Source organism: Neofelis nebulosa, chromosome 15 (genome assembly GCF_028018385.1).
Source record: "Neofelis nebulosa isolate mNeoNeb1 chromosome 15, mNeoNeb1.pri, whole genome shotgun sequence".
Classification (NCBI taxonomy): Eukaryota; Metazoa; Chordata; class Mammalia; order Carnivora; family Felidae; genus Neofelis; species Neofelis nebulosa.
In genome coordinates, this window is record NC_080796.1 from 22,276,017 (window position 1) to 22,303,161 (window position 27,145).

At 36.4% G+C, this 27,145-nt stretch overlaps 1 protein-coding gene across 1 annotated transcript in view; it reads left to right on the forward strand.

Annotated features, from left to right (window-relative positions):
- The window catches only part of KLHL20 (kelch like family member 20), a 59,363-nt gene that overhangs the window by 12,382 nt on the left and 19,836 nt on the right, over positions 1-27,145 (forward strand). Inside the window, exons 3-7 of the mRNA XM_058701706.1 lie at positions 5,256-5,829; positions 18,884-19,042; positions 20,052-20,146; positions 22,687-22,802; positions 26,581-26,764. Coding sequence (XP_058557689.1) covers positions 5,256-5,829; positions 18,884-19,042; positions 20,052-20,146; positions 22,687-22,802; positions 26,581-26,764 — 1,128 coding nt within the window. The remainder of the gene's footprint in view (positions 1-5,255; positions 5,830-18,883; positions 19,043-20,051; positions 20,147-22,686; positions 22,803-26,580; positions 26,765-27,145) is intronic.

Sequence of the window (27,145 nt, forward strand, 5' to 3'; positions counted from 1 at the left end):
GAAGAGGCCCAAGATTTTTGGCCTGAGAAACTGGAAGAATAAAATTGCTTTTTATTAATCTGGGGAAGGCTAGAAGAGAGACATGGAGGAAGGTAGAGAATCAAGGAATCAGTTTTAGATATATCATTGAGATATTTTCACTTGTGTGATACAAGACATTCATATGGATCCAAATTCAGAATTTATTCAGACAGAAGATAAGGCCCTTTTAGCCATTCACATATGGATGATAGGAACCATGAGGTTAGATGAGGTCCCCCTAAGAATATGTATAGAGAGCAGAGAGGACAGACCTTTGGAGAATGACCTCATTTAAGGGAATTCTTAGCAAGTTTGCAAACCAGACCACTGATAAAAGTATAGAAACTACCTGTTTTTTTTTTTTAAATATAATTTGTTGTCAAATTGGCTAACATGTAGTGTGTACAGTGTGCTCTTGGTTTTGGGGGTAGATTCCCAGGGTTCATCACCTACCTACCACACCCAGTGCTCATAGAAATTACCCATTATTAAAAGTCAGAATCTGTACTCATACAATAATTAGCAGCACAGGTGTTTTTTTTTTCTTGCTATGGTATACTATTAAATGAAAAGGCAGAGATGTAGAAATTAGCTTCCTTATTGTATGTAGGTGAAATAAAAAATTGTTTATATCTAAGTTCAACAGTACTATCTGTATGTACATCATTATGGTTACAACAAAAATGTTTTCATTTCAACATGCAATGTCAATATTAAAATAGGAAGTTTTGAATTTATCTTGTCTTTAATGTTGGTTCTTTTTGAAAGAAGCTTGATTGCACCTCTGTTAACCATGTGATTTATTTTTTCAGCATCTACCATGTACAAGGCATCATTAAGCATTGTGATTAAAAGCTTCCTTGATTATTTACATGGGTGGCAAAAATTATCCTTTAACTGCTCAGCTTTTTTCAGTCTGTAAATTACCAAGCATAAATGGTGCTGTTTCTACCAGATGTCAGGAATTATGAACAGTTTGTGTTCTAGAATACAGAATCACCTGTGGGCTAAGGCCAAGCATAGAAAGCTTGAATTTATAAGTACTTTGGAAAAACAGATTGCTGTTGGAGAAAGGAAAAACTATGTTCTTTGTTTTCAGGTTGTGCCTTTGTAATGTAAATGTAGTTTCTTCTTCCCAAAATGTCCTTTTCTAGTCTCTCCTTCCCAGGGGACCCTCTCAACACAGGTGTTTTATTATACTGTAGTTCCTGTCCATGCTACAGCTTTAGGGGTAGTAAACTGATAACTGTCCCCTGAAGGCCACATGTTAGACTCTCTCAATATAGATGATTAAGTCTGTGAGACTCACATGAGGCTGACCTAAAACTCAGAATCACCTATGCCTCCTTTTAAATAACATGATATCTCTGGAAGAATTATTCATGAGAAGACTGCTTAGTGAGTGTAGAATCAGAAACAGAAATATAATGATCTGGACCATGGGTATGGGATATTTCACCTAAGTTCAAGAATAACCCAATGTAATATTCCTACTTCACAACAAAAATACATACCCTTGAAGTAACCTTGTAGCTTATGCCAATCAGATCTAGGATCTTTCCAGTATAAACAAATACTATACCGATTTTTGCCTTTCTGACCACAATTTGTATCCTGATTGCCCTTTCTCTGGTTATTCATGTATCCCCTCTTCTAGATAGATTCCCTGATTGCCTCTTTATATTCCTTTGATTTTTTTCTCACTTCAAACAAACTGCTTTGTAAATTATATGCAATTAGTAAATATGTGTTAAAAGAATAATTACCAACTTAGAGGAACATAGATTTTTTCATGCTGGTAGATACAGTGTGATAATTATGAAAATCTGAATATCTTCATTATAATTATTTGTCAGTTTAAGTTGGTGGCATTTACCTAGGAAGTTAACACCTCAATTTCTACATTTGACTATTTTAGAAATGTTTAGAGATAATTCTGAAAATTTCTTAGACCATCCCAGGTTTTTTTAAGCTGGAAAAGGAAAGACTTAGGTTCAATTTTGTTATGCTATTTTCCTTAAGCCTGACATTCATTTTGTGGTCCTTTTACCAAGTTACTTGACTCTTCTGATAGTCCACTGGTGAAGTTCTTCATGATGACTAGACCAAATTAATCTGCATTTAACTGTAGCTTTTTGGGCTTTAAAAAGTTGTACAGAAATTTGGATATCCATAAGGAAAAAACTGAAAATCTTACTTTGAATTGTTAAATAATTCTACATCTCCCTTCTTTCCCTAACCCAGCATTCACATCAGTCACGTTATTAAATATTCACATTGCCCCAGGAGATAGTTGTAGTTTATCCTAGAGTATCAGGAGGCCTGCTGTGCTACTGAAAGAAAGCTTCATGATTTTAAAGAAGTCACCTAACCAAATCAGTTCCTTCATCTGTTAAAGGAGGGTATTATGCTAGATGATCTGATGGTGCATTCTATTTCAAATCTCAATCTCCATTCTTCAAGCTAGGTAACAAATTATGACAAGCAAGCAAGGTTGCTTTTCATATTTAAAGGTTTCTGGATGGGACTCCTAGGTGGCTCAGTCTGTTGAGCGACCTACTTCAGCTCAGGTCACGATCTCACGGTTTGTGACTTCAAGCCCCATGTCAGGCTCTGTACTGACAGCTCAGAGTCTGGGGCCTGCTTCAGATTCTGTGTCTCCCTCCTCTCTGCCCCTCCCCCACTCATGCTCTGTCTCTCTCTGTCTCAGAAATAAATAAGCATCTAAAAAAAAGTATTTAAAGATTTCTGGAGAACATTAACATGTAAAATTTATTAACACATACCCTGATCCTATGATGTTGTGTGTATCAAATTTGAGAAATTTACAGAGCTGTCACCCTCATTTTTTCCAGATCCCTTTTTAAAGGAAAATAATTATTACAGCCTCTCAAGAGGGTGTCCTTTAGCACAGTTAGGGTAACACATACTTACATATACAGGAAATGCCCAACTTATAGACTTCCAAAGTCTGCGTGTAAGAGTAGCTTCCCGAGCTCCAGCCATCATCCCACTCAAAAGCCACCGAACACAACAGCAACAACAAACCCTTAATCAATCCCAAAACGAGAAATGTTCTTTTCCTTCTCCTTGAACCTCTTGGCCTTTGTGTCTTCAGACTTCAAAATTCAGGTCAGAACTCTATGTCAGTGGCTTTTAAGTTTATTGCTATAACATAGAGCTTACAAAGGGACCCAATTATACAGATATATATGAATCCATGTGTGTATACAACACACAGTTGAAACAGTGACGTAAAGGGAATATATGCCAATATTTTTTCTTATGTTTCATTTTTTCAGTGTTGCTTATGACACACTAAGTTGATTTTACAACTAAACCTAGCCCCCATTTACAGCACTCTTGCTATAGAAGTATATAAGCCTCCAAATACCTAACATAAAATTAAATGTTGGGAAAAGTATTCATTTGTAAAGTGGGGAATGTCTATTTATGGACCTATATATTTCTTTTGTAACCATAGTAAACCTTCCTCGATTCTGACTGATTTGGTGGGAACAGTTGGAAATATACAGTACTTTTAAACGAATGAGGCTTATTGTCAGATTTAATATCTCTGTCCCCAAATTAGTCTAACAAAATCTTTGTACAGAGGCTCCTAAGAATCCTACTAAAAAAATATTTCACCTGCCATCTTCTTTCCCACTTGAATGTTCATAAACTATGAAGAAAAGATTTCTAAGTAAAGGTAAACTTCAATCCAGACTTGCTGGATTACTATTAATTCAAAATTTATTTAAATATTAATTGAAGCATATCAACTCAGACTTGATTTCTAATATGGATAAACATAATGACCTCATTGGAAAGGAATGTAATAATTCTATTACTACAATAGCTGCAATTTAAAATGTAGCAAGCCCTGAACTGGAAGCTTTTATGTGCATTATCTCCTTTAATCTTTGCCAATATAGGATAGATGCCCATTTTACAGCTGAAGAAATTGAGGATTACAGAGGATAAGTAACTTGCCCAGTAATTGTCAGTACTAGCATTTCAACCCAGGCCCATCTTTTCTACAGTGTATGAAACTTTATGCTGCTGGTACAGAGTAGCCATAGTACCCAACCCTCAGAGTGGTTAGACTTGAAGGGAAAAAGAAAATCTTAATTTAAGATATGGTAAAATATTTTTGAGACATCTATGGTTGAACTTACACAAGGGGGGAATTTTAACTCATTTCTCCCTGTGAATGGCTTCTAAAATATTTGGTTTGATTCTTTCCCTTTCTAGGAACAAACTAATGTGATTAACTACATAGTTATTTACTATACTTCCTCACTTATAAGTCATATGGTTCGTTTAATAACTTCTTAGTAGTGTAAGTTGCATTAAACGTATGCAAAGCTCTTATTAGCTGACAGTCTAGCATGTATTTGTCCATATAATTTTCCCATACCTCAGTTTTCTTTAATGTTACAAAGTTCTATCTAAGCTTTCCTCTCATTCACAGACAAAAGAATGTCTGGCCACCAGTAATTATCTGTAGCATCCTGTTAACACTAGTTTTTGTAACCTGTGCTTAGGATTTTTTTTTTTTTTTAGTTTAGTTTTAGTTTGTTTTTTACTTAGAACAATTGTAATCGCCTGTATAAACTGTGAAAAATTATGCATATTAGAATAAAGGAAATACAGTACTACATATAAAGTTAATTTTAGGGGCCCTGGCCTCCCTTTTTGTTCTTTTCATGCAGCATGAGCTATATTTTATAACTTTGGCTGAACTTGAGAGAAGTCTAAAATATTGCCATTATAATGAGATATAGACATTTCTGTGTTGTAGAAAAAGAAATATCAACATTTTGGTTAAGCCAGATTAAGGAATTAAAGTCCATAGGTCTGTTTTGTGCAGAAAGAATAATTTACAAATGTTTTTCATAAATTTTTATTGATGTATTACAGGTAGTTTGTAAAAGATGTGGCCTAAGACATTCTAGTCTGAGTACTTCTGATATGGAAAAGGAATTGTCCTTTATTTTATGGGAGTGCATAGTGAAAGTACTCTGATTTGGCCTTAATGCTGTTCTTCAGAAGACTTTAAGGAAGTTTATGAGTTCCCGTGTTCTTAGAATGGAAGCCCTTTGGGGACTTAGTTCTCCCTTTTGATTACCTGCAGGTTTCTTTATCTCTTTACTTATGAACACTTTATGGCGAAAGTGAGTTTCTAATAATATTGCCATCATCTCTTCTCCCTCCTTCCCCCATTCCTGTAGGTGTACCAACATTCGACCAGGAGAGACTGGAATGGATGTAACAAGCCGCTGCACCCTTGGAGACCCCAATAAACTGCCAGAAGGGGTTCCCCAACCCGCCCGCATGCCCTATATTTCAGACAAGCACCCTCGACAAACCTTGGAAGTGATTAACCTTCTGAGAAAGCATCGGGAGCTATGCGATGTGGTGCTAGTTGTGGGCGCTAAGAAGATATATGCCCATCGAGTCATTTTGTCAGCCTGCAGTCCCTACTTCCGAGCTATGTTTACAGGAGAATTGGCAGAAAGCCGTCAGACGGAAGTAGTGATCCGAGACATAGATGAGAGGGCTATGGAACTACTGATTGACTTTGCGTATACCTCCCAGATAACTGTGGAAGAGGGCAATGTTCAGACCCTTCTGCCAGCTGCTTGCCTCCTCCAGTTGGCAGAAATACAGGAAGCCTGCTGTGAATTCTTAAAGAGACAATTAGATCCTTCTAATTGCCTGGGCATTCGGGCTTTTGCTGACACACATTCATGTCGTGAGTTGCTAAGGATAGCAGACAAGTTCACTCAACATAACTTTCAAGAGGTGAGTTATACTTGGTGGTTTGAATGCATTCATAATATATTTGTCAGGAGAGCAATATGAGTTCACGTTCTGCTAACATGTACCTGTTCGGGTATTTACTGCGGATTCTAACTTATAATATCAAAGAAATAAGTTATTATCAATTCTCAGCCTAGTTTTTATTTAAAGGCCAATTTTATGTTCTGTCAGCAAAAGTTAAAGTTTAGGGATTTGATTCTCCCTAGCCATATTCATAAACTAGTTTATAAGTCAGAAAACAGTTCATTGATTCATTAATAAACTGTATTCAGTTTATTAATTCATTAATAAAGATAATGATGAGATATGGTAGTGAACAAGATGCCCAGAGTGTTCTCATGGAGGTTATAATCTAGCAGAGAGGATAGCCATTAATGCATAATCACACAAATAATTAATTATAATTAATAGGTACTACAAAGAAGAAGCCTATACTATAAACTCTGATTTAGCAGTATATTACAGACAGATTTAACTTTGGTTCTGGAACAGATCAAGCCAAATTCTGAGACATGAGAAAGCATAACTAGATTGAGAAACTGAAAGAAACCCAGTGAGACCCAGAGAGCAAAAGGGAAGACATTACATAACGATTTTACAGAAAGACCAGAGCCCGATCACACTGGAGTTAATAGACCATGTTAAGAATTTGAAATTTAATCTTAAGAGCAACAGAAAACAATTAAAGGGCTTTAAGCAAAGACATGGTCCCTTTTACACTTTAATATCAGTCACTCTTCTCTCCACCAGGATAACCTCCTATGGATCAAAGATTTCATTTCATGCAACATGAAACCATGAAAATATTAGAAGATGACATGGAGCTATTCCTTTTTAATCTTGAAGTGAGAAAGGCCTTTCTAATTGACTAATACAGAAGGCATAGAAGAAAATATTGATAGATTTGGCTACATAAAAATAAAAAATTTTTGCATGGTAGAACAAAATAACAGTAATCAGACAAAAGTTAAAGACAAAGCAGGGAGTGCCTGGTTGGCTCAGTCAGTAGCATTGCGACTCTGGATATCAGGGTTGTGAATTCGAGCCTGACAATTAGTTAAAAATAAAATCCTTTAAAAAAGGCGGGGGCGCCTGGGTGGTTCAGTCGGTTAAACATCCGACTTCAGGTCATGATCTCGCAGTCCGTGAGTTTGAGCCCCACCTTGGGCTCTGTGCTGACAGCTTGGAGCCTGGAGCCTGCTTCTGATTCTGTGTCTCCCTCTCTTACTACCCCTCCCCCACTCATGCGCTCTCTCTCTCTCTCTCTCTCTCTCTCTCTCAAAATTAAACATAAAAAAAAAAAAAGACAGGGACATCTTGGTGGCTCAGTGGGTTGAACATCCGACTTTGTCTCAGGTCATGATCTCGTGGTTCATGGGTTCAAGCCCTGCATCAGGCTCGCTGCTGTCAGCACAGAGCCTACTTTGGATCCTCTGTCCCCCACTTCTCTCTGCCTCTCCCCTACTCATGCTCTCTCAAAAATAAATTAAAAAACATTTTTTAAAAAAACAGTGCAAACTGTTTTGCAGCTATCACAGTAAATATCCTATCACAGTAAATACTCTCTTTAATATAGCAAGAGATCCTGTTGTTCAATAACCTAGACCAATGATCTAACCAAAAAATGGGCAGTAAACAAATTCAGATTGCTCTTAAACATAAGAAAATCTGTTGCAGCTTTTTCAGAATAACTGAAACACAAAACTATACCAAAGTACTATTTTTTGTTTCTCAGATTACAAAATTGTAATCTATCACATTACAGATATCCAAAAGTTTGATTCCTTCCCCTGTTGACAAGGCCATGGAGACAAGGCAGTAGAGCTGCATTGCTAGTGTGAACATAAATCGATACAACCTTCTTGAAAGAAAATTAGGCAGTATATTTCAAAATTACACGCTTTTGCACACTGTTTGACTTAGAGAATTTGTACTACAAATGTACTGGAGAAGGGAGCAATTTGAGGAGATAATATCATGGGTTTCATTTTACATATATTCAGTGTGAGACACCCGTGAGATGTCTAAATAGAGATACTGAGCCGGGCCACTGTTTAGGAGTCTGTATCTTAGAAAAGAGGTTAGACTGAGATTAAAATTTAGAAGTCATCAACACAATAATTCATAGCAATTAAACTACGGTGGCTTAATCCTTTTCAGGCAGGATTTAACTCAGAAACCATAAAAGATTGGTAAATTTGATTGCATAAAAATTGAGAATTTTTGTTCTTTATAACAACAATAACAACAATAACACCATAAACTAAGTCAAAAAATTAGTGTCAAACTCATACATGGGGCATATATGACAGAAAGAAAATTTTTTCCATAAAAGTCATACAAATTCAGTGAGAAAAAACATGAAAAACACAATAGAAAAATAGGTAAAGTGTATGAATAAGCAATGTATGAAAGGAGATATTCAAATGTAAATAAACATATGAAAGCTTAGTCACCCTTACACATAACTAAAGAGATATACATCACAATAATATACCAGTGTTCAAACTGTCAGTTTGGAAAAATAATTTTTAACTTCATTGAAAAAAATTCAAATTTATAAGAAATTTTAAGAAAAAACTTTCATATACCTGTTACCCAGGTTACCAGCTGTTAACATTTTGCTACATTTGCTTTACCATTCTCTGCTTGTTATATCGAACATCTTTCTCTGAACAATTTGAGAGTATATGCATGTATCACATTCCTTTTCTCTTGAACACTTCAGTGTGTATTTCCTAAGACCAAGGGCATTTTTTTTCTTTTAACATAGAATTCTCTTAGGACAATTCATTCATTGGGGCACCTAGGTGGCTCAGTTGGTTAAGCATCTGATTTGGCTCAGGTCATGATCTCGTGGTCTGTGAGTTTGAGCCCCATATCTGCCTCTGTGTTGACAGCTCAGAGCCTGGAGCCTGCTTTGGATTCTGTGTCTCCCTTTCTCTCTGCCCCTTGCCTTCCCTCTCTCTCTTTCTCTCTCTCTCTCTCAAAAATAAGCACACATTAAAAATTTTTAAAGACAATTCATTTATCAAACTGATGAAATTTTACATTAATAAAAACTTTATTTAATCCATAGTCCCCATTCCAGTTTCACCAACTGTCCCCATATTGTTCTTTGTAACAATTTTTTTTTCCAGTCCAATTTCCAGAGCAGATGATTGCTCTGCATTTAGTTGTCATGTCTTCTGAGTTCTTGATAATCTGGAGTAGTTCTCTCCACCTTTAAGAGTATAGGCCAATTAATGTAAAACGTCCCTCGGTCTGAGTTTGTCTGATGTATCCTCATGGTAGATTCAGTATTGACAGGAATACTACATAAATGATACTTTGTCATTCTCAGTGCATCACAGGAAGTACATGGTATCTATTTGTCCCATTACTGATTGTGTTAACTTCAACCACTTGGTTAAGTGGAGTCCCCTAAGTTTCTTTCCTATTAAGTTACTATTTTTCGTTTTGTAGTTAGTAAAAACTTTTACAGGGAGATACTTCAAATCCATGTAAATATTCTTTTCCTTATCAAACTTTCACTCATTTTCACTCATATACATTGATCATTTCTGCCCAAATCAATTATTACTATGATGGCTGTAAAATGGTGATTTGAAAAAACCACTCCATTTTTCTTAAGGAAGAATTTTCCGTGTTCTGAATGATTGATTAGCATCATGGACTCACTAGACTCTTACTCTAGTTAATGGATTATAGTCCTTTGTTACCATTTATTATTTTGATGCTTGATAGTCTGATTTATCCTTCCTATGCTTATTTTTGCAAAATTAAGCAGACATATGCTTTTTTTAAAATTTCCATTTCTTTCCGACACAAAAGGTAGCATTCTGTATATTCTTTGTTGCCTTTGCCTTCTACTTAATTTATTCTGGAATTCATTCCATATCAGTTCACAGTTCTCTCTCCACAGCGGCGTTGTTCTCCTTGTGTGTACCACAAATTTGCTCAATCAGTTTCCTGTTTGAGCATTTGCATAGTGTTCAGTGTTTTCCCATTACAGATAATGCTGCAATGAATAGACTTGTGTATGAATAGTTCAGTGTTGTTAAAGGTTTATCTTCAGGATAAATTCCTAGAAATCAGACTGCAGGGCCGAAGGTTGACTGCATGTGTAATTTTGTTAAATATCGCCACATTCCCCTCTATGAGGATGAACCATTCTGACCGTAATATATGCCATAATAATATGAGGGTGAATATTATCTCATAGCCTCACTAACAGAATATATTGTCAACGTTTTGAATTTTTGCCAGTCTAATAGATGGGAAGTGGAATCTCAGAGTGTTTCAGTGTGCATTTCTCTTAAGTAAAGTTGAGCATCTTTCATATCTGTCATGTTTATGAATTATTTATTATCTTTTGCCCATTTTTCTATTAGATTTTTAAATCTTTTTTCTATTCGGTGTTTTAAAGTTCTCTGCATTAACAGTGATAGCCATCTCTCTGTGCTACAAGTTACAAACTCTTTTTTCCCAGTTTACATTTGCCTTTCAACTCTACTTATGGTAATTTTTGGTCATGGAAAGTTTTTTTTTTTTTTTTTTTTTAATATTATCAAATACATAAATCTTTTACTTTATTGCATCTGGGTTTTGAGGCAAAATTTGAAAGGCTTTTCCTACACTTAGGTTACAGAGGAATTCACCCACATTTTTTCTAGTATGTGTATGATCTCTCTGAGTTTATCTTGTGTAGGGTGTGGAATATGGACTTACTATTATCTTTTTCTAAATATTTAGTCCCAATACCATTTATTTAAAAATGTTTTTGAACCAGTGATTTGAGATAAGATCTTTATTATACACTGAATTTCTGTGTGTGCTTGGTTCTAAACCTTCTATTATAGGCCATTTAGCAGCCCCATGCTATTTCCTGCAATGTTTTAATTATTGAGGCTTTGTAGTATATTTTAATACATAGTAGGGCTAATACCACTACCGTATAACTCTCTCTTTCAGTGTTTTCCTAACTTTCTTGCATGTTTATTTTTCGAAATGAGCTTAGTATCACCTTTTCCAGCTTTGAGAAGAAAACTTGGTATATTTACTGGGATCACATTAATTTACAAGTTAACTTAAGAAGAATAATTATTTTTATGATGTTGAGTTCTATTCAAAAATGAGAGATGCCTTTCTGTTTCTTCAGTTCTGTTTCTTTTATCTCTCAGGAATGTTTTATAGTTTTATTCATTTAAGTTTTCTACATTTCTTAAGTTATTCTAAATGTATTTTTTGTTGCTATGTAAGGTTTTTTTCCCTTTACTACAGCTTCTAACCAACTACCATTAATGTGTATGAAAGCTACTTTACTGAATTTTTTTATTCTTTGAGTTATTTACACTGATTCTTTAGAGATTTCTGAACATCCTGTCGTGTCATCTGTATATCGATAGTTTTATTTCTTCTACTCCAGTTGTTAATGACTTTTTTTTTTTTCCCAGTTGTTTGGCTTAATACTTCTAGTAAAATGTTAAATGGTAATGGAAATATTGGACATACTTTGTTTCTGGCATTAGTAGGAATCACTTTGGTGTTTTCCCATTAATGAATATACTGGTTTTAGGATTGAAGTGTGAACATTTTATCATATTAAGGAAGTACTCACATACTTCCTATTTTCTTGGATATTTTTTATAAGGAATGGTATTGGATTTTGTCAAAGGTTTTGTCAGTATTTATGGAGATAATCATATGAATTTTCTCCTTAAACCCATTATTATGAATTCTTTTAAATGAAGTCCTAAAATTAAAGCATCTTTGCATTTTTAGTACACACATTTTGGTCATGGTGGACTGTTAATGTGAGTTGGAATCTATTCACTAATATTTTAGACAATGTCTTTGTGTTGATATTAGTAAGTGTTACTAATCTTTAATTTTCTTGTACTATCTTTTTCATGAGAAGTTGTGCTAGTTTTATTTTCTTATTTTTATTTTTTCTTTATCTTTTAAATTTTTTTAAGTTTATTTTTAAGAGAGAGAGAGAGAGAGTGGGGCAGGGGGACAGAGGATCTGAAGCAGGCTCTGTGCTGACAGCAGAGAGCCTGACGTGGGGCTCAAACTCACAAACTATGAGATCATGACCTGAGCTGAAGACAGATGCTTAACCAACTGAGCCACCCAGGCACCCCTATTTTTATTTTTTTAATGTTTGTTTGCTTTTGAGAGACAGAGAGTGCAAGTGGGGAGGGATAGAGAGAGAACTCAAACTCACAGAACACGAGATCATGACCTGAGCTGAGTGAAGTCTGATGCTTAACTGTCTGAGCCACCCAGGCGCCCCTTCTTGTGCTATCTTTATCAGGTTAGATATACATGTTATACTTAATGAAAATGAGTTAGAAGTTTTCTTTCATGTCCAGTGCTTTGAAACAATTTGTACAACATTGGGACTATGTCCTCCCTGCAAGTTTGGTAGAATTGCTCTGTGAAACTGTCTAGGTGTGGTGCTTTTTTGTGAAGTAGTTTATTGATCATTTTCTCCATTCCATGAAATTTCCTCTTTCTACTAGGTTCAATTTTGGTAGACTATGTTTCCGTACAAAATTATCAATTTTATCTAGGTTTTCAAATTTATTTATATAGAGGTGTACAAATTTCTTTTAATTTTTAAATTTCTTCATCAATGGTTATTTACCCCTTGATATTTTGTATTTTGTATATGTGTACTTTCAATGTTTCTTTCCTTGAAAAAGGTAGCTAGTGGTATGTCTATTTTGTTCATGTTTTCCCAAAGAATCAATATTTTGACTCATTAATTAAATCTGTAATTTTTGTGTCTATTTCATTAATGTTATTTCTACTTTTGTTACTTCCTTCCTTGTGTTCTCTTTTGGCTTGCTGTATTCTTTTTCTAGCCATTTGATTGAGAATTTGATTCATTTTCATTCTTTTACCTTAAGTACTCTGAGTGTTTAAAGCCATAGTTTTTCTCTGATCACTGTTTTAAATACATTTAATAGATTCTTATCTTTACTGCTCGTTTTATTGTTGTTTTAAGTAATTCTGTTTACATTTTTCTTTTTCTTTTTTTAAACGTTTATTTTTGAGAGAGAGAGAGAGACACACAGAATCCAAAGCAGGATCCAGGTTCAGAGCTGTCAGCACAGAGCCTGACTCAGGGCTCAAACTCACAAACTGTGAGATCATGTCCTGAGCCAAAGTCGGCCGCTTGAACCGGCTAAGCCACCCAGGCGCCCCTGCATTTTTCTTTACCGAGAACTATTAATAGAAAATTTTTAAATTTTTAGGTGGGGTTTTTTTTTTTAATTTATAATTTTAGTGCATGGCAGTCAGTGTTATTTTTAGTAGTTCTACTTCATGAAATTTACTGACTTTTTTAGTCCCACATTATCAGTTTTTCTGACTATTCCATATGTGCATGAAAATAAGGTATATTTTCTAGTCTCATTCTTACAGTATTTGATATATATGCATAAAGTCTACCTTATTGATTATGTTGCTTAGCTCTTTTATATTACTTTGTCCACAGACCTGTGTGTTAAAGTCTTCTATTATTAGTGTGTTCTATTTCTCTTTGCATCATCTGTAGTTTATATAGGTGGGTGCTGTGTTGCTTAATGCATAGATAATCATAATTCTGTATCTTAATTACAGATTGTGACTTTTAGCTTTACGAAGTATCCTCATCTGTCAGATTTCATTCTTTTGTTGTCTTGATTCTCCTTTGCCTGATACCTGGCTTTCAGTTCCTATTTGTTTTTTGTTGTTGTTTCCACTTGCCTGATGTATCTTTGCCCATTTGCCCTTTATTTTTAGCATTTTTGCATCATAATGTTTTAGGTATTTTTCTTGAATTTGCATAGAGATAAGTTTTGCTTTGTGAGCCAGTTTGAAAATCTTTTTCTTTAAATAGGCAATTAAAGGGGCACCTGGGTGGCTCAGTGGGTTAAGCGTTCGACTTCAGCTCAGGTCATGATCTTATGATTCATGGGTTCAAGCCCCACATCGGGCTCTGTGCTGACAGCTGAGAGCCTGGAGCCTGCTTTGGATTCTGTGTCTCCTCCCTCTCTCTGTGCCCCTCCCCAGCTCACGTTCTGTCTCTCTCTCTCTCTCTCTCTGTCTCAAAAATAAATAAACATTTAAAAAAATAAAATAAAATAAATAGGGAATTAAAGCCCATTTTTATCTGTTGCCATGACTGATATGTTTGTTCTCAATTCTGTCATATTTTTATAAATAGTATATACTTTAGTTGTACTTACTGTATTTCTTTTTCTATATGATGTCTTCTTTGCTTTTTAAATTTTATTTTGATGTATAGAAACATTTGTTTTTGTTTAGTGATTACTTTTGTAAACTAGGAAAAGAAGAGCAAATTAAAGCCTAGAGTAAGTAGAAGGAAGAAAAGAATAAAGGTTAGAGTAAAAAATTAATTGTTCTTTGAAAAAAAAAATTGATTAACTTCTAGCTATATAGATCAAGAAAAGGGGACAAGACACAAATTACCAATATCAGATATAAGAGGACATCACTACAAATCCCTCAGATTAAAAAAGATAATAAGGAAGTGTTATGAGCAACATTTTGCCAATAAATTCAACAACTGATAGGAAATGGACAAATTCTTTGAAAAACACAGATTCCAGAAACTGACTCAAGAAGAAACAGAAAACCAGAACAACCCTACATCTATGAAAGTAATAGAAATAATAATTAAAAACCTTCCCACAAAGAAAATGCTTGTCTCACTTGGTGACAAACATTTAAGGAAGAAATAATACTAATCCTATAGAAAGTCTTCCAGAAAAAGGAGGAGGAGGTTGCCAAATAAGGACAAAATACCCTGCTATCAAAACCACAGACACTTGGGGTGCCTGGGTGGCTCAGTTGGTTGGGCGTCTGACTTTGGCTCAGGTCTTGATCTTGCTGTTCAAGCCCCGGGTCAGACTCTGTGGACAGCTCAGAGCCTAGAGCCTGATTCAGATTCTGTGTTTCCCTGTCTCTCTCTCTCTGCCCTCCCCTGCTTGAGCGCTCTCTCTCTCAAAAATAAATAAACATTAAAAAAAAAAAAAAAAAAAACAGACGTTAGAAGAAAACTAAAGATGGAGATCTCTCATTAATTTAGATGGGAAAATTTTTAATAAAATATTACTAAATTGATTCCAACTAAATATAGGAAGTGACTACACCGTGACTAAATGGAGTTTATACCTCCATTAAGTTAATAGTATTTTATAGTAACACTTAATTTCCCATTCAAAATAACCTAAATTCTTCATACTTTTTTTTAACAGATTTGACTCTTAATTTCATTCCACTGTTTTTTTTTAATATTTATTTCTTTTGACATAGAGAATGTACGTGTGTGTGTGTGTGTGTGTGCGCGAGCGGGGAGGGACAGAGGGAGAGAGAGAGAATCCCAAGTAGGCTTCTCACGGTCAGTGTGAGCCCACGCGAGGCTGTCTCATGAACTGTGAGATCATGACCTGAGCCGAAATGAAGAATCAGACGCTTAACGGACTGAGCCCCCCCAGGTGCCCCTTTCCCACTGTCTTCACATACGAAAATCCACTCTCTAAAACTAAAGATTTGCTACCACTGAGAATTTCCAAAATAATTTGCAAAAGTCATTGGATCCCATATTAAGAATTCCCTGCTTTGGGGATGATTGTCATATTCTATATCTTGATTGTGGTCATGGTTATATGAGTATATACATTTATCAGAACTCATTGTTCTGTACACTTAAAATAAATAAGGTTATTTTTAAAAATTTTCCTGTTTTAGGTGCACCTGGGTCACTCGGTTGGTTAAGTGTCCAAGTCTTGATTTCGACTCAGATCATGATCTTATGGTTGTGTGATCCAGCCCCCTCAGGCTCTGCACGAAGCGTAGGACCGGGATTCTCTGTCTCCCTCTTTCTCTGCCCCTCCCCAACTTGTGCTTCCTCTTGCTCTCAAAATAAATAAACTTAAAAAAAAAATTCCTGCTTTAACCATAGCTTGGGTTTTACATCTGATGGTAGTTGCAAATTCTGAAGAATATCCTTAACAGAGAAAGATTTGGAATCCCTTCCAGTTCTGAACCTGCCTTTCAAATGAACCTGATTTATACCATGATGAAATCCCCTTGTTTGTGGAGTAGAATGCACTTGTTTGTGCACTAGTTCTGTGCAGATGCAAAAAAAGTCACCATTTAGGGCATTAACACATGTGACTCATTTAAATTATTTTCTAACTTAAGTCTACTTAATTTCCTTCTTTTTCATTAGACCTGGCTTAATTCATACGGTGTCATTTGTCCATAAAGATAAATTAAAAAATTGTCTTTCAACATTAAGTTCGCCATTCACTCCTGGTAGAACAACTCTAGTTAACTTTGCTTATTCGCTTTTATTGTTTTCAGCTTTATTCATTTTTCAAATTGCATCTCCATTCATTAGAGGAAACTAAAAGTAAGCTCATTACCATAATAGTGTGGGACTTAAAATCCAGATCTCCTATAAACTTTTATTTAAAACAGATACTTTAAAAAGCATTATTTTCTTAACCTGGTTGTTTGGTCAAGGATAGACTCCAGTTCCAGATTTGCTCTAATGGTAGATCACTAATATCTTTTTTCTTCTTGGTGGAAAAAGAAGTGACAGTTTAACTAGACTATCAAAAGTATTAGTTCTACTCTTTGCTGTTAGTGCCAAACAAATATTTTCTAACATAGATTTTCACGTCTTCTTGCCATTTAATGTTTCCAGTAAGTAGTGAATATAATAGTGGTTTGTTCATAAAGTTTAAACTTAGTGATCATTGGTTTATAATCACTAAGTTAGGAAAAAGAATTTTTTTTTTTTTTTAAATTTTTTTTTCCACGTTTTTTATTTATTTTTGGGACAGAGAGAGACAGAGCATGAACGGGGGAGGGGCAGAGAGAGAGGGAGACACAGAATCGGAAACAGGCTCCAGGCTACGAGCCATCAGCCCAGAGCCTGACGCGGGGCTCGAACTCACAGACCGCGAGATCGTGACCTGGCTGAAGTCGGATGCTTAACCGACTGCACCACCCAGGCGCCCCAAAGAATTTATATTTTAACAAGATCCAAAAGAATGTTAAGGCACTGCTTCGCAGAGAGATATGATACCACACTTGTGTTTAAGTTAAGAGATCAGAGTGAAGAAGAGAAAAAAGAGGAAAGAAGATACAGTCATGGCTACAGTTCTGCATGCTGTGAAGGCCAGCACACATAATTTAGGGCTAGGCCTCGAATTTTGCCTTGATTTTATAGCCCCCAAGTGGGGGTTGCCAGATAAAATACAGGGTGCCCAGTTAAATACGAGTTTCAGATACACAACAAGTAATTTTGTAGTGTAAGCATGTCCTTTGTTTTTATTTGCTAAATCTGACAGCCGTGCCACAGAGAATACAATGCAGTCATTCTAACTACTAAGTTACCTGGGTAAGCAACCTCAGCTAAAATATGGAGGTAACCTATTTTATTTCCTGAACCCCAAGGGTCTCTCACTCAGATGATTTGAAAACCTGTGCCATAAAAATTGGAGAGCTCATTAATATTTTCCACTACAAGTATAGCCAACCTTATGGCCCTAATGGCTTCATTTTAGAATTTGTATTTGTTTCTAATGTACTTGGGATAAAACAGTCTTAATCAAATATTCAAATTGCTATGGCTTATCTTGTGTCCTGCCCAATATTCTGATTAAAAAAAAAAATTTTTTTTAATGTTTATTTTTGAAGGAGAGACAGAACTTGAGCAGGGGAGGGGCAGAGAGAGAGGGAGACACAGAATCCGAAGCAGGCTCCAGGCTCTGAACCCAGAGCCCGACATGGGGCTCGAACTCACAATCTGTGAGATCATGACCTGACTGAAGTCAGTCGCGCACCTGACTGAGCCACCCAGGTGCCCCAGTAATATTCTTTTTGATGAGCATGAAAAACCCTGTCCTAAGAGAATACATCATCTGCATTGGAGGTCACTCCTAACTGTATTCTTCCTGTGCTGATAATAGACATTATGTGTAGCACAATCTTCTGAATGAGAACAAACCGCATGGAGGGTAGCATTGACTGTTTCCCTCTTCCACGTTGCACCCTGACCCTTTTACTCTACGTACTGATGGCAGGGTATACAAGATCTTGGGATTTGTGGCTGGACCGCACAACAAGGTAATATCCTTGTTGCCATTTCACCTCCATTCTGATATCTGTATATCAGAGTGGTTTGATCCTCTGAGGTTTTCATGAGTCTCTCTCCTCAGTATATTCATTCTTGCTTGTGCAATTGCTGACACCCTCATTCTTTTTTTTTTTTTTTTTTTTTTAAATTTTTTTTCAACGTTTTTTATTTATTTTTGGGACAGAGAGAGACAGAGCATGAACGGGGGAGGGGCAGAGAGAGAGAGGGAGACACAGAATCGGAAACAGGCTCCAGGCTCCGAGCCATCGGCCCAGAGCCTGACGCGGGGCTCGAACTCACGGACCGCGAGATCGTGACCTGGCTGAAGTCGGACGCTTAACCGACTGCGCCACCCAGGCGCCCCCCTCATTCTTTTTTTAAACTGGCCCCTTAGTGTTTCTCTTTCAGCAACTTATCCTCCTCTGAAAGCTTTTTCTGATTTTTTTATATGCCTCATAGTTCTGGAATTATAACTTGATGTAGTTAGTTTCATTTATTTTTAATGTTAAATGTAGATTTTGATACTTCATTTTAGAAAAACAGATTTTATTTTTCTTAAACTGCTTGCATCACAAATTATTATTTCTAAAATTTTAATTGTGTCCTCAGTACTTTCCTTTGTTCCCCACCTTTTTTTTAAATGAATAAATGTTATTTTTTTTAGAGCAGTTTTAAGTTCACAGCTAAATGGAACAGAATTCCCATGTACCCCATTTACACACACACTCCCATCCCTATTGTCAACATCCTGCACCAGAAAGGTACATTTGTTACAACTGATGAACTTACAGTGACAAGTAAATCATCATCAAGAGTAAATTAAATGTGGTCACAATTGTTTTTCTTTTATTCTTACTGAACTTTGAACAGGTGATGGAAAGTGAAGAGTTCATGTTGCTTCCAGCCAATCAGCTCATTGATATAATATCTAGTGATGAACTAAACGTTCGCAGTGAAGAACAGGTGTTCAATGCAGTGATGGCCTGGGTCAAATACAGTATTCAAGAAAGACGTCCTCAGTTACCCCAGGTATGGCGAAAATGTTTCTTCAAGTAACTGCCCTTTTTGTACTGGATGAAATAATAAATGTTTGACTTACAAAAAATAAGCGATTGTCACTGTCCCTTATATTAGACTGTAAGAGACACCATCTATCCCAAATAATCAAGAAGATACTGTTTAGAAGCATTTTAAGTGTTTATCATTTTGAACTTTTTGCTCCTTGGCTTCCTCTCTATTTTGCATCAACTCTAGGTTAGGGTTATAGCACAAGTCAGAACCTAAAGGTGTAAATGAACAAAAGAAAGCAAGGATGACAATTATCGTGCTTCCCTTCCTTGTGGCTTGGAAATCTCATCACATTTGGAAGAGTAAAGGGATGATATGGGCCGAAAGTGGTCACTAAATGAATGTTTAATGTTCTCGTTATTATGACTATAGTCTTTAGCAGTTTAATAGGATATTCTTCTGGATTGTTTCAGTCCAGTTATATAAGCTAATTATAGAAGAGCTTATAACATATTGCTGAAAGCTAGGGGCGCCTGGGTGGCTCAGTCGATTGGGCGGCCCACTGCGGCTCAGGTCATGATCTCGCTGTCCGTGACTTCAAGCCCCGCGTTGGGCTCTGTGCTGACAGCTCATAGCCTGGAGCCTGCTTCCGATTCTGTGCCTCCCTCTTTTTCTGCCCCTTCCCTGCTTGGTCTCTGTCTCTGTCTCTCTCTCTCAAAAATAATAAACATTAAAAAAAATTAAAAAAAAAAATTTTTTTTTAAACATATTGCTGAAAGCTCAAAGTGGCATTCTAAAATGATATTAGTATGCTTTCAATTTTCTGACTATTCTGATTACTAAATTGATGGAATAAACTTAGGTTTATTATTTATGTCTTCCCTCTGTCTTTATTGTTTATTAATTAAATCAAATTAATTCAGTTAGATCCCAAAGCAAGTGGAAAGACTATGGGAACTTGTGTTACGTATTCTGTTAAATATCCTGCAGGTGGGAGCTCGTGCCTTTAACGGTATTTATTATCTCTTAGGTGCTGCAGCATGTTCGTCTGCCTTTGCTCAGTCCCAAGTTCCTGGTGGGCACTGTAGGCTCTGATCCCCTCATCAAAAGTGATGAGGAGTGCAGGTATGAATGGCCCTGGGTGGGAAAAATCAACAACTAAGCATTTCTGTTTTCTTCTAATTTCTTTATTTGTGTTGCTTCCTAAATGTTGTATTTCTTAGTGCTGACACCAGAGCAGTATTTAACAGGTTTTTCTTCTGGGTTAGGGTCAAGAGGAGGAGATGGAAGAAGAGAGGACTGAGCTTCCAGTACTCCATTCCATTAGTTTTTATGTGTGGTGCTTATTGGTGTAGAAGTGGCAATAAAGAGGTAGATTTCTAAGATTTTAATGCAAGCTTGAATTTGAAGAGGCAATTCTCTGCTAATATATGTTTTTCTTGAGATAAATAACGCTGTTGAATCTGTCAGAAAGTACCAAGAGCACTGTTCCTTCTATCACATATAGCTGCTTAGGGAATAGGACCAGCCTTGCTTTCTGAGGTTGTGGACAGAGTCAAAGGTCTGCTCGTCAAGTAGCTGTGGAAGGGTTTCCACCAGAGCGTGGTGGGATAGTTTCATGATGTTCTTCGTGAAAGAAATTCTAAATGCTTCTATAACATAAACAAAACACCTATTTTATTGGGCTATCTCTGTAATATAGACACAAATTGATAAATTACTTTTCCCAGTTTGATAGATTTTAAGATTTGGGTTCAAATCAAACTATATGATGTTTTTAACCATTTTTTCCCTAGCATGTTCTATATATAAAAATGAAAAGAACTCCTTGAAATACACTGACCTTTGGGTCTCCCTTAGTGACTAAAGAAACTTGCTTTAGTATTAGGAATCCCTAGAACAGAAGTAGAACGTGTAGATTCGTTTGCATTTCTTCTATAATCTGAAGCCTGTCCCTTAGAAAGAAATGTCAGAGGGGGTTTTAGATATTTGGGTTTTTTTTTTTTTTTAAATGTTTGTTTATTTTGAGAGAGAGTGTGTGAGCGAGTGGGGGAGGGACAGAGAGAAAGGGAGAGAGAGAAACCCACATAGGCTCCCCACTCAGCACAGAGCCCAACATGGGGCTTGATCTCAGGTGCGCGAGATCACGACCTGAGCCAATATCCAGAGTCGGATGCTTAACTGACTGAGCTACCCAGGTGCCCTGATATTTGTATTTTAAATAAAAATCAGACAAATGGCAATTAATTCCCTCAAGTATGTATAGTAGCAGAAGGAAAACCATATGGAATTACGGATTCTGAAATCTGAAGAAACAATGCAAAAGTGCTCCCCATCCATAAAACATAAATCAGATTGTACTGATTCTGATGCACCGAGTAGAGGTACTTCCAAAGTCACTTTTAAAGGAAACCCTTTACTGATATCCTGACCTCACCATTTACTAGATGTGGGACCTTAGGCAAGTTACCTTAACCTCTTTCTGCTATGGTTTCTTTATCTGTAAAGTAGGGACAATAATAGCACCCCCAGTGGTGGGGATTGTTGAGTTAATATATACTAAACCCTTATAACAAGGACTGACACATAGCTATAAGTGTTCTCATTGTTACTATAAATTTTGGGTTGGCTTGCTATAGCTCTATAGTACTCTCTCTAGGAGAGTACTATAAACCCTCAACACTTAAAAACTGGCTATTAAGAGATCCCAGTCTTTGTTTTTAAGGCTGAGGAAGCTTCAGAAAGTTCTTGGTCATCAGCTTGGGTTTTGGGTGGGGAGGAGCTGTTGGTTTGGGGTTTGGTTTGATTTTTTTTTTTTTTTAGGATAAGTAAACTCAAAAGGGGCCCTATCAAACCATATATTGGAAGTACATTATTGGGTCATGCTTGGGATTGGTCCTGGAGGAATAAATTACTCTTTGTAGCATAAAAAGCTAGAGAAATGAAAATATATTTTAGGAAACACTTTCAAGATTGGGAAAGAACAGAGTTTGCACTAATCAGGTCCCGAATCACTCAGAGAGAGGACTCAAGTGAGCTAAGTACGTATGTGATTAGTTTGTATTAGGATATTGTATTTAACAAGTGTAATTACTAGGTTCTTCTCAGAAGGTACCTGAAGAGACAGGGAAAAAAGTTGTTCCTCCTCAGTAGACTTGCTGAGAGTAAACCATTTCATACAGTACCAGATAACAAATTAATATTAAATGACAGTACACTGTTTCTTCTTAACAATCCAATTTTTGACTTAGTTTTATTATTTAATTAATCTAACAACTATCTAGTGCCAAGGCTGATGTGCTACTCTGCCAGTATCCTGCAGAATCTAGTAAAATTCATGAGAAAGCAATAACTATGCAGGTTGGTAATTGAGTTGTAAATTTTAGTTTCCCGTAAGTTATCGGTGGTCCCAAGCATAATGAGTTTCAGGCTAAATTTGCACTAAGATAGGAAGTCATGATGGAAATACCAATCAATTTACAACTCATAGTATGACTGGCATCATTTCTCTCATGTTTGTGACTTTTTAATATTAGCTGGAATTCATGATTTGGTTTGATTTATGCTTGCTCCCCTTTGCCAATTTACGTATTCCTAAACCATATTGGAATTTGACCAACAATATTATTTAGACATTTGGAATAAAGGCAGAATTTTCTCCACAGAGACTTGGTAGATGAAGCTAAAAACTATCTCCTCTTACCTCAAGAACGACCACTGATGCAAGGACCAAGGACAAGACCACGGAAACCTATCCGATGTGGAGAAGTACTCTTTGCAGGTTTGGGTCTTAATATACTGTGATTAAACTGAATGTTTTCCTACATATTAAACTGTCATTTGAGTAGTCCTTTGGACAATTGTGATAGCCACTGTCATAAGAGACACATAATAAGTTACCATGTAGCTTGACTCCTTAACTCATGATCCAACACTGGTATTCTCCAAGAGTGCTCTATTTTTATGTAAGTCTAAAAATGTCATGCAGTAGATATTTTGTTAAAATGAGTCATATGCATTTTTTATATACCAGTATGCAAGTCACCTCATAATTACCTAGAACTGTCAAAAAACATGATCTTTACAGGGAGGCCTGGGTGGCTCAGTTGGTTAAGGCATCCGACTTCGGCTCAGGTCATGATCTCGTGGTTCGTGGGTCTGAGCCCCACATCAGGCTCCATGCTTGCTGACAGCTCGGAGCCTGGAGCCTGCTTCAGATTCTGTGTCTTCCTCTCTCTCTCCTCTTCCACTCACACTCTGTCTCTCTCTCAAAAACAAGTAAACATTTAAAAAAAGTTTAAAAAACAAAACATTATCTTACATTAAACAGTTACACACTTTCCTAGCTCCACTGAGCTAGATTGAGCCCAAGACAGCCTGCTGTATCATTTTGCTCCTACTCTCTGCTCCTTAATCTTTAAGAACTTTCATCCTCAGATGTCACTTCCATCCACGTAAATTCAGCTCCCTTGTTCACCTGAATAACAGCTTTCTCACAGTTGCATCAAACTACTTTTTACTAGTTCTGTCTTAGTCCATCGGGCTATTCTAACAGAAAACCAGAAACTGGGTGGTTATAAACAACATAAATTTATCTCTCACAGTTCTGGAGGCTAGGAAGTCTAAGATTAAGGCACCAGGAGATTCCATGTCTGGTGAGGGCCCACGTGCTTCTTCATGGAGGTTGGTCTTCTTATCTTTTTGCTGTGTTCTTACATGGAGGTAGGGGCAAGGGAACTTTCTGAGGTCTCCTTTATAAGAGCACTGATCCCATTCATGAAAGCTCTGCCCTTATAACCTAAGCACCCTGAAAAGTCCCTACCTCCTAATACCATCACACTGGGGACTAGATTTCAACATATAAATTGTGGTGGGACATACATACATTCAGTCTGTAGCAAGTTCTCTGAATTTTTTTCTAATTCTGATTCGTGGAGCTAACCGGGACGTATAGTATTTGTATTTAAGCTCCCAACTTTCACTAATTCCATGGCTCCTTAGATGTAGACATCCTTGGATTCTTTTGTCCCGTTTTAATATATGAAGTGTTCTATTCCTTTTCATCAGGGAATTTTGTGCAATCTCTGGGGCCTAGTATCCTTTTCCATCAGCCTAACCACTGCCTATCTTTTTCTTCCCAATTTAATTTTCTCTTGGCATGTGGGAATATATTTTCCCCTATATTTTTAGAGGGAAAATTTGATAATTTATGTTTCTAGCTCTCTCTTTTTAAGTTTTTTCATCTAAATTCCTTCATGTAGAGGATTGTAGTATTTCTGCAAGAAGAAAATTGATGCCAGGTTTTCTTTTTCACTCCAGTCCTCATCAGACTTTTTTTTCTCTTTTGAAGAATTTCTTTATTTTTGTTTTAGATTTCAAACTTAATTATTAATTCATTATGCACTGAATTCTCCCATACATCTAGTGTCCAAATGTCTCTGTTATTAATAGATTTATAATTTGTATTATTATTCTTATGTATTCCTATGTATGCATGAACATATTCACCTGCTATGTGGGTTTACACAGACATTTGCATGCTCGCACCTACATACATCTGCATCCTTGCTCTCCCATAGAGCAGTCTTAGAGTTTCTCTTTCCCACTTTTGAAAGTTGATGGTCTATTTTGAAATTAGAAGGCTGCAAGATCTAATTATTTGTGGTACCTGTGTCTTCATGATGTCATGTCGTTTTTGGGAATTCTAGTAGTAGGATCATCTTTATGGAGTTACGTCCATTATTATGAAGGTCTATTAATCTATCTATTAATCTATTTTGTTTGGCTATTGTTTTAGTAGCTGGAGTAGGGGTGGCAGTATTGTTAGACTTCACTTTTTTTTTTTAATTTTTTAAATGTTTTATTTACTTTTGACAGAGAGAGAGACAGAGCATGAGTGGGGGAGGAACAGAGAGAGAGGGAGACACAGAAGCTGAAGTAGGCTCCAGGTTCTTAGCTTGCAGCACAGAGCGGGGCTCGAACTCACAGACCACAAGATCATGACCTGAGCCGAAGTCGGACGCTCAACCGACTGAACCACCCAGGCGCCCCTAGACTTCACTTTTTAAGCTCCATAATGTAGCCCTTATTTTGGATTGGAATAGAGATGATTTGAAAGAATAATAAATTAAAATTATCCGCTATAACCACTTTTTTATTCAGGGAGCACTCTGAGAAGCTCTGTGGAACTCAGTTTGAACTTGTTATTCTGGTTATGAAAAATGTAGTTTCTTCAAAACGTTTCCTGACCTTAAATGTCAGTTTGGATAATGTAGAATTCTCTATAGAGTGTAGATTAAACAGAAAGTAAAGTATTTTATAGCATAAGTCATAAGAATTTTTGTGTTATTTTCAGTTATAAGAGGACCTATTAAGAGACAGTCAAAATCCCTTTCCCCAGTAGAATAAAAAGAAAACTAGGCTTCTGAATTATAGTTCTTTTTTTTTGAGACTGAGCCACCCAGGCACCCCACAAAGTTATTATATTATTGACTGTATTCCCTGTGCTCTACATTACATCCCCATGACTAATTTATTTTATACTGGAGGTTTATACCTTTTTAATCCCCTTCACCTATTTTGCCTGCCCCCCAACCCTTCTCCACTCTGGTAACCAACAGTTTGTTTCCTGTATCTATGAGTTTGTTTCTGTTTTGTTTTGTTTGTTTCCACGTAAGTGAAATTGTACAGCATTTGTCTGACTTATTTCACTCGATTGGATCCTTAGATACAACTATGTTGTCGCAAATGGCAAGATTTCCTTCTTTTTTATGGCTGAGTAATATTCAATTGTGTATATATAGTATATCTCATTCATTTATCAGTAGATACTTAGGTTGCTTTCATATCTTGGCTCTTATAAATAATGCTGCATTGAATATAGGGGTTCATATTTCTCTTTGAATTAGTGTTTTCATTTTCTTTGGATAAATATTCAGAAGTGGGATTGCTGGGTCATATGATAGTTCTATTTTTAATTTTTTAAGGCCTCCATATTGTTTTCCAGAATGACTGCACCAATTTACGCTACTACTCACAGTGTATGAGGATTTCCTTTTCTTCACATCCTCACCAACGCTGGTTATTTTTTGTCAGGTTTTAGTTCTTTAAGCTTTCGATAACAAATTACATTTTTGTAGTATTTTATTCTTTAGAAAGCAGTTTAATGTATTTATTATTTCGCTTTTAAATTTTTGTTCCTTATTTAACAAGTAAGGTAGTTTATAAGATATTCTCAAGATCACATCACTTAGCAGAGGTAACACTCAAACTCCAGTCTTCTAACTAAATTCAGTGTTTTATCCATTAAATGCCACTTACTTCCCAATCTGACTTAAACTGGTGTCCTTGTTCTTCTCTGTAAAATGGATTTATTTAGAAAATTAAAGATTATCGCAACCCCAGTGGAATAAGTAAAAGTCATAACTTATGTTTTGATCTGCTTCTAGAGATATTTGGTAAGTCCAAGCAATAGGTCATGATTTGAAGTTTTGAAGTGAGTAATACATTCTGTGCATTAGAACAAGTATTCTCTTGACCACTTGTATTACTTCCCCCAGTTGGTGGCTGGTGCAGTGGAGATGCTATTTCTAGTGTTGAACGGTATGATCCACAGACCAATGAATGGCGAATGGTAGCTTCGATGAGCAAAAGGCGATGTGGAGTTGGGGTCAGTGTTCTTGATGACCTGCTATATGCAGTAGGAGGCCATGATGGATCCTCATATCTCAATAGTGTTGAAAGGTAAGTAAGGTCAATTTCAAATTTTTTTCTCTGCTATTCATGTAGTTTTCACTTGAGATGTTAACCAGGAAACAAATGTGTTTTGCTGCTTTAGTATTGCATCTACTAGTTGGCAGCCTTGACCACTTGGCATAACGTATGAGTCCTTTATAATTTTTTTTTTTAACGTTTATTTATTTTTGGGACAGAGAGAGACAGAGCATGAATGGGGGAGGGGCAGAGAGAGAGGGAGACACAGAATCGGAAGCAGGCTCCAGGCTCTGAACCATCAGCCCAGAGCCTGACGCGGGGCTCGAACTCACGGACCGCAAGATCGTGACCTGAGCTGAAGTCGGACGCTTATCCATTCATCGGTTGGTGGACATTTAGGCTCTTCCCATA